Source organism: Eleutherodactylus coqui, chromosome 13, assembly GCF_035609145.1.
Source record: "Eleutherodactylus coqui strain aEleCoq1 chromosome 13, aEleCoq1.hap1, whole genome shotgun sequence".
In the NCBI taxonomy this organism is placed as follows: Eukaryota; Metazoa; Chordata; class Amphibia; order Anura; family Eleutherodactylidae; genus Eleutherodactylus; species Eleutherodactylus coqui.
Window position 1 is genome coordinate 60,171,873 of NC_089849.1, and position 8,804 is coordinate 60,180,676.

Below are 8,804 nucleotides of genomic sequence, written 5' to 3' on the forward strand. Positions count from 1 at the left end.
TGAGTCAACCTTGAGCTGGCTACCTGAATATTACCCCCCACCAAGTTGGGTACTCATTTTACCGCCCTCGGGAGGATGGAAGGCTGAGTCAACCTTGAGCCGGCTACCAGCGATTGAACTTGCAACTTTCAGGTCGTAGGCGAGAGCTTACACTCTGTGCCACACAGGGCACCTCCTTACAGTCTGGTGAGAACGACCCAGGTGGCAGGCAATTTGTCGGTACGTCCATCCAGCTTCTTGCATTCCAATTATTTGCCCCCTCTCAAACTCTGTTAACTGGGCAAAATGTCTTTGATTGCATCATGAAGGCATGTCTAGTGATCAACAAGCTATACTGAAGTGGAAAAAGAGCTCCGCTACATACAAAGAGCTTCAGAGTGCATTTTTATATGGCAAGGGTGAAATAACTTTTAGGGCCTCAGGTAACAAGACCATTCATCTAATCACATTACAACGCTAATCATTTGCATATCTGCCTGAGATGCAACTGCATGCTGAGTTTTGCAGAAAAACAACAACTACTTCTAGGTGCTGGAGTTTTTTGACAAACAGTTGTATTACAAAGAATGATGCACAAAACCGTTATGTTGAATTATCTATACAAAATGGCCTTAAGGAGAGAGATTTAAAGTCTAGTTGCGGATCATGTACAGTGCCTTCAGTGGCAACAGTCTACCCATCTTCTAATTAGAGTAGGATAAGGATAAGCTCCAGGTTACTAAGTAGACATCAACGCAAGTTGGTTCCCTGGACATAACAATGGGATCATGTACCATCAACAGCCTGCATATCACCAGTCCAGTAAAGTACCTTTTATACTAAAAAGGTGTTCTTAAAAAGTGGTCATGGGATGTAACACAATTTTTCAGCCCGCCTAAACTACTATGACTTCACTGTGTTTAGAATGAATATCACTTTTATATTCCAGACTGATTGCCTATAGATTTGTATGTTTTCAATGAACCAAACAAGAGTGATGGAATTCATTCTATTGGGTTTCGGAAACCTTCACAGCTTCCGTATTGTGTTCTTCATTCTTTTCTTGATTATCTTTCTTTTTACAATTATGGGAAACCTTCTTATCATCATCCTGGTTTCCACCAATGTCCAGCTCCAGTCCCCCATGTATTACTTCCTTTGTCATCTTTCCTTTTCTGACCTTCTTATTTCCATGAACATTGTTCCCAACATGCTCAGTGCTATTCTACTAGGAAAGAGAATAATAACATTTATTGGCTGCATCACCCAATTTTATTTCTACAGCGGTACAACAATTACTGAATGTTTTCTTCTTTCAGTGATGTCCTATGATCGGTACTTGGCCATCTGCAACCCTCTAAGATATTCTAGTATCATGGATTTCAACCACCAGATCTATCTTTCACTATGGCCATGGTTGCTGGGTTTTACTCTTAATCTTTCAGGAGTCTTACCTATATCAAACTTTAATTTTTGCCACGACAATATCATTGACCATTTCTACTGTGACCTTTTTCCTCTTCAGCAGCTTTCTTGCTCAGACACTTCTCTCGTAGAAATGGAGGGAATTCTGTTTTCTATGCCACTATTTATCCTTCCTTGTGGTTTTATCATTATAACCTATGTGTATATCTTCCTCACCATAGTTAAGATACCATCTACAACTGGCAAACAAAAAGCCTTTTCGACCTGCAGTTCTCATCTTATTGTTGTAGGATCATTCTATGGGACTTTAACAGCAAAATACATGATCCCATCTGTAGGACAGTCCTTGATTATTAATAAAATTATTTCCCTGTTACATATTCTACTTACCCCCTTGTTTAACCCTATAATTTATAGCTTGAGAAACAAAGACATAAAGATAGCATTTAGAAAATTGCTTACTCAATGACAAAAATTTTTGCCTGCCAGTGGTGGGTGCAGCACAAAGTTTATCACTCACGCAGCTGCTGTTGTCACCCAGTGTACGGTCCATGCATACCCCAACTCCTCCAGGCTCCTGCTCTTACTGAATTCTGAAAGAAGGAGACAGGGGGAGGGGGTCAGGCTTTGCATTCTGAATATTGTAAGCTAAATACACCTGCTTTGAATGCTATGGTCTCACATATCGAGACATGATAAAAAATATTGTTCTTAAGGAGGCCTTAAAATTAGACAAATACAATCTTTGATGAACATTAACACATGGCAGTTTACATTGTGTCATTATTTATTTATTTATTTAACAAAGCTAGGCCAAAATGCAGAAGCAGTTAGTGAAAAAATGAAACCTTTTGAAACCACTTTTATCAGCAATAACTTGAAGTAATCATTTGCTGTATGACTTTATCAATTACTCACATCATTCTGTAGGAATTCTGGGCCACTCATATTTACAATGTTGCTTTAGTTCTTTGAGGTTTGTCGGCATTTTTTTATGTGCAGCTCCCTTAAAGTCACACTTGGGTTGAGGCCTGAACTTTGACTGGGCCATTGCTATACCTTCATTTTTTTCATTCTCAGTTATTTTGATGTAGATTTGCTGGTGTGCTTGGGATTATTGTCCTGTTGCATGCCGCTGTTTCGTCCAAGCTTTAACTTTTCAATAAATGGCCTCACATTTAAATTTTGAATACTTTGGTATACAGAGAAGTTCATATTTGACTCAATGACTGCATAGTGCTCAGGTCCTGTGGTTTCAAAACAAGTTCAAATCATCACCCCTCATCACCATGCTTGACAATGGGTATGCAATGTTAGGGTGGCTTCACACAAGAAACTAGACTGGAAACTGGGCTGGAAAAAAAGACCTGCATACTAGACTGCTGCTCCCAATACACCGATTGGCCTCTAGAGTCTGGCAGATTTGTAAACAGATCACTGGGTATGAAGGAATTCCCTTGGAAACTCCCTTATGGGGTAATAGTGCACCCCCACCCTTGCTGAACCTCCCAGACAAGCAGTTCTGGGTAGATCTTGGAGTCACCTCTTTGGAACATGTATACATTAAGTTTTGGCCTCCTCAAAGCAGGTGCAGTAGCTTTACCAGATCCCTAGAACCAGCTTTTACAGATACCTTCAGCTAAGACATACACTCAACGCCCAATTATTAGAGTCACATCAATCTCTTTCCATCTATCCCTTGATAGGAGTTTTGCACACACAGGGACCTAGGGAGTTAATCTCATAAATATGTATACGCACCTCATTAAAGCTAAAATTTCACTCATAGAGCTGGGTGTCTCGGACAAATGTTGAGAAATAATCCCCTCGCTCTCTGAAAAGGAGTGGAATACTGCAATGTCCTACTATACTTCAGTCTCGCCAGCAGCTAACAACATACTGATTCAACTACACATTATACATCAATGTTATTTGACACCAAGCAGACTCTTTAAGATGAATAGAATACCTAATATGCAATGTGATCAATGTCAGACACCCAATGCTAATTTTAACCATTTGATGTGGAGCTGCCCGATGATATACTCCTTCTTGACAGAGGTTACAGACTTCCTGTGACAACTATTGGGGGTACCACTTTCACTAAACCCCACTGCATGTGTGCTAGACATGCTGGATGAACAGCAGTGGCAATTCCATACCCACATTTTTCTTGGTGAGGTGCTGTTTCTGGCCCATAAGCCTGTAGCATTGTGCTGGATGGATAGGAAACTCTGGACGCTCCCCCAATGGCATAATGTAGTCAATTCTATTCTCCCATATGAAAAAATAGTATACAAAAATAGAAAGTGCCCAGAAAAATTCTATAAAATCTGTGGAATTTGGTTTGGCTCATCAACCACAACCCACACGCAAAACGCATTTCAGCAATTGGTAGACCAAATTAAGTTTTCAACCCATCCAGGTGCCATTTAGCCCTTCACAGGTATGATGATAATATCCTGAACTCTGTGAACTATCTTTTCAAATACGCTATGTTATACAGTGTATATTGTTTTAAGTAATTGTAACTGATTTGTAGACTTCAACCATAAAAATAAAATAACATGGCAGCATGGCTAAAGTTTGCAAAGTTGCATCTGAAGAAACCACAAGATTCTTGGAACAATGTCCATTGTACAGAAAGGACCAAAATGAAGATGTTTGACCATAATGCCCAGCACCACTTTTGGTAAAAAACAAATACAACATATCTACACTAAGGGTGGCTTCACACAAGCGTGTTTTTGTGCAAAAACACACTTCTATTTGCAACAATGCATTCTCTATGGTGTGTTCACATATCCGTGCTTTACAGGCGTGTACCTGCAAAGATAGGACATGCGTGCACCATAGGGAATGCACAAATTGTTTTCAATGGAGCCACGGTTGCTGCCAGCGGCTCCATTGAAAACGATGGTCTGCCGGCACCCCTGCATTGTTTTTCAGGGAAGGGCTTTACATATAAGCCCTTCCCTGAAAAACAAACATTTTAGTGTAAAAAAAAAAAAAAAAAATAAATAAATATACTTACCTGTCCGCCACTGCCGTGACCCCTGTGGGGATGAAGAACACATTTTAAATCCTCGCCTGCTGATAGATCAGCATCACAGTGCAGGGGACAGCAGGAGAAGACGCTGCTGAGCCCCGGCAGCTGAAGCAAGGTGAGTATCTGTTTTTTTTGTTTTTTTTTTTAAACCACTTTTACTTGATTTTCAGGGAAGGGCTTATATTTAAAGCCCTTCTCTGAAATCAATTGCCGGCAGCAGAATCTTCTACTGCAGCTGATATGTGTGACAGCTGCGGTAGAGAATTGAAGAATTCCTCTGCTGCATCTGTCACAGAAGTGGCAGATGTAGCAACAGAGAATTCTTTTAACTAGCAGGAATGAAGGAAACATCTGCTGCATTCGGCAGATGTGTTCTTCATCCCCGCGGGGGTCACGACAGGGAAGTATATTTTTTATTTTTTTTAAATTTTAGATGTTAAGCCCTTCCCTGAAAAAGAATGCAGGGGTGCCGGCAGACCATTGTTTTCAATAGAGCCGCCGGCAGCAGCCATAACTCCATTGAAAACAATGCATGGACCTGCATTCACGCGAGTTTTTGCACGTACATGGGTGCGCACTTATGTATTTGTGCCAGACAGGTAAAACACCGCAATGGGAAGTCTTTGTGCACCCACAGTATAGGCGAGCCCTTGGAACCCAAGGAAAGTATTACACATAAAGAAATCAGAGCGCCCAAACATGGCAGTTTCACCCTGCAAAGGACCTCGGCCTCGGCTCACACCCTCATTAATCATGGGCATAAAGCGGACTCGGATGCTAGTGCAGCTGTGAGCATCTCATTAATGCAGTAACGCTCCTTTTGTTTGGCCCAAACCAGCAAGATTGTAGGCAGACCCCAGTAACATTTCTATAGCAAGAGTATAGACGGACCCCAGTAACATTTCTGTTGCAAAAGTATAGGGAGACCACAGTAACATTTCTGTAGCAAAAGTATAGGCGAACCCCTCAAACCATTCAGTAGAAACTGCATAGGCGGACCCCAGTAACATTTCTGTAGCAAAAGTATAGGCGGACCCCTGTAACATTTCTGTAGCAAGTGTATAGGGAGACCCCAGTAACATTTCTGTAGTAAAAGTATAGGCGAACGCCTCAAACCATTCAGTAGAAACCGCATAGGCGGACCACTGTAACATTTCTGTAGCAAGAGTATAGGTGGATCCCAGTAACATTTCTATAGCAAGAGTATAGGCGGACCCCAGTAACATTTCTGTAGCAAAAGTATAGGGAGAACCCAGTAACATTTCTGTAGCAAAAGTATAGGGAGACTCCAGTAACATTTCTGTAGCAAAAGTATAGGCGAACCCCAGTAACTAGAGATGAGCACAGCGATACTCGGATAAAGCAAATTACTCGAGCGAGTAGTGCTTTTCCGAGTACGCTCGCTCATCTCTACCAGTAACATTTCTATAGCAAGAGTATAGGCGGACCCCAGTAACAATTCTGTAGCAAAAGTATAGGGAGACCCCAGTAACATTTCTGTAGCAAAAGTATAGGCGAATCCCTCAAACCATTCAGTAGAAACTGCATAGGCGGACCCTAGTAACATTTCTGTAGCAAGAGTATAGGCAAATCCCTCAAACCATTCAGTAGAAACTACATAGGCGGACCCCAGTAACATTTCTGTAGCAAGAGTATAGGCAAATCCCTCAAACCATTCAGTAGAAACTACATAGGCAGACCCCAGTAACATTTCTGTAGCAAAAGTATAGGTGACCCCTCAAACCATTCAGTAGAAACTGCATAGGCGGACCCTAGTAACATTTCTGTAGCAAGAGTATAGGCGAATCCCTCAAACCATTCAGTAAAAACTACATAGGCGGACCCTAGTAACATTTCTGTAGCAAAAGTATAAGCAGACCCTTGTAGCGTTTTCTGTACCAAGAGTATAGGCGAACCCCTGAAAAAAAATTTGGTCACCAAGAGTGTAGGCGAACGCCGGAAAAATTAGTTAGATAACAGTATAGGCGAGGGCCAGAAAAATTGGTGTACCGAGAGTACAAGTGCACCCCTGAAAAATTGCTTAACCGCTAGGGCAGGTGAAACCCATAAACATTTTTTAAAGATAAAGCTCGCTGTTGCTTAGATTGTAAAAGAGCCTGAAGGCAGCCCTGTGAAAAAAATTGGTTTCTGTTAAAGTATCAATACTTTTGAAACTTTGAAAAATTGTAAAAAACTTTTAAAAAGAGCCTTTTGAGCCACAGAAAAATTGGCAGTTCAGCGTGATGACATGCTGTTTTAGGAGGGGGAGTAGGAGGAGGAGGAGTAATAATATCCGAGAGTGATTGACAAAGCTAATTCCCCCTTTTTTTGTGGTGATAGAGGATGCATTTTTCTCCTCTTGCAACGAAAAGAATCATTAGGTTCCACTTATTTTCGCCAGTGGAGAAGAGTGTCTGGGGAAATCCAGCCTTTGTTCATGTTTATGAATGTAAGCATGTCGGCACTGGCAGTTGACAGGCGGGTACGCTTATCCATGATGATTCCCCCAGCTGCACTAAACACCCTCTCTGACAAGATGCTAGCGGCAGGGCAGGCCAGCACTTCCAGGGCGTACAGCGCAAGTTCGTGCCACGTGTCTATCTTTGACACCCAATACTTGTATGGAGCAGAGGCATCACGGAGGATGGTGGTACGATCAGCTATGTACTCCCTCACCATCTTTTTACAGTGCTCCCTCCGACTCAGCCTTGACTGGGGAGTGGTGACACAATCTTGCTGGGGAGCCATAAAGCTGGCAAAGGCCTTGGAGAGTGCGCTGACATGCTGCCTGATGTCCGCTCCTTCCCTGCTACTTGGCCCTCTGAACTGCATCTCCTGCCACTAGCGCTGTCAGATGGGAACTTTAGCATCACTTTTTTCACCAGGGCCCTGTGGTATTGCATCACTCTCGTACCCCTTTCCTCTTCGGGAATGAGAGTGGAAAGGCTCTCCTTATACCGTGGGTCAAGAAGGGTGTACACCCAGTAATTCGTGTTGGCCAGAATGCGTCTAATGCGAGGGTCACGGGAAAGGCAGCCTAACGTGAAGTCAGCCATGTTTGCCAGGGTCCCAGTACGCAACACATCACTGTCCTCACTAGGAAGATGACTTTCAGGATCCTCCTCCTCTTCAGCCCATACACACTGAACAGATGAGAGGCAAGCAACCTGGGTACCCTCTGCAGTGTGGCCAGCTGTCTCTTCCCACTCCTCCTCCTCCAAAATGCGCTGAGATATAGACATGAGGGTGGTTCGGCTATCAAGTGACATACTGTTATCCCCCATCTCCTGTTCCAACCACAAAGCGTCAGCCTTTATGCATAGCAGTGAACTTCTCAGCAGGCAAAGCAGCGGGATGGTAATGCTAATGATTGCCGCATCGCCGCTCACCATCTGGGTAGACTCCTCAAAGTTTACGAGGACCTGGCAGATATCTGCCATCCATGCCTACTCCGCAGCAAAGAATTGTGGAGGCTGACTACCACTCCGCCGCCCATATTGGAGCTGGTATTCCACTATTGCTTTATGCTGCTCATACAGCCTGGCATGTGCAGCATAGAATTCCAGCGTGTGGGCACATCACACAGCAGTCGGTGCTCTGGTAGCTGAAACCGACGTTGCAGGGCCCTCAGGGTGGCAGCATCCGTGGTGGACTTGCGGAAATGTGCGCAGACGCGGCGCACCTTGCCGAGCAGGTCAGACAATTGGGAGTGGTTTTTCAGAAACTGCTAAACCACCAGATTGAAGACATGGGCCAGGCATAGCACGTGTGTGAGACTGCCGAGCGGCCACCAGGTTACGGCCATGCCCGGTTGGAGGCTCAGCGGAGAAAGCCAAAGGTTGGTCTGCTCTGTCAGACCCTGCAGCAGCTCGGGGCCCGTGTGCCTCTTGTCACCTAAGCTGATTAGTTTCAGCACGGCTTGCTGACACTTGCCCACCGCTGTTTAAAGGAGATGGCATAAAACGCTGCAGATATCAGCACCAAGGTAGAACCCGCTATTCTGGGTGTGGGTAGGACGTGAGCGGTCCCAGGCTCTGACTTGGTCCCCGCCTCCACCAAGTTCACTTAATGTGCCGTCAGGGAGATATACTGGCCCTGCCTGCCAGTACTTGTCCACGTGTCCGTGGTTAAGTGGACCTTCCCAGTAACTGCGTTGGTGAGGGCACGATTTATGTTGCGGGAGAAGTGCTGGTGTAGGGCTGAGATGGCACACCGGGAAAAATAGTGGCGACTGGGGACCGAGTAGCACTGGACCGCCACCGCCATCATGTTTTTGAAAGCCTCCGTTTCCACAAGCCTGTACGGCAGCATCTCCAGGCTGATTAATTTGGCAATGTGCACGTTTAAAGCT

General features: G+C 44.1%; 1 protein-coding gene across 1 annotated transcript; it reads left to right on the plus strand.

Moving 5' to 3' along the window:
- The first annotated feature begins 949 nt into the window (after nucleotides 1–949).
- Nucleotides 950–1,873, plus strand: LOC136587368 (olfactory receptor 10A7-like). The gene has a single exon (XM_066585938.1). It carries the CDS (start codon nucleotides 950–952, stop codon nucleotides 1,871–1,873), a length of 924 nt encoding a protein of 307 aa, XP_066442035.1.
- Nucleotides 1,874–8,804: the final 6,931 nt, after the last annotated feature.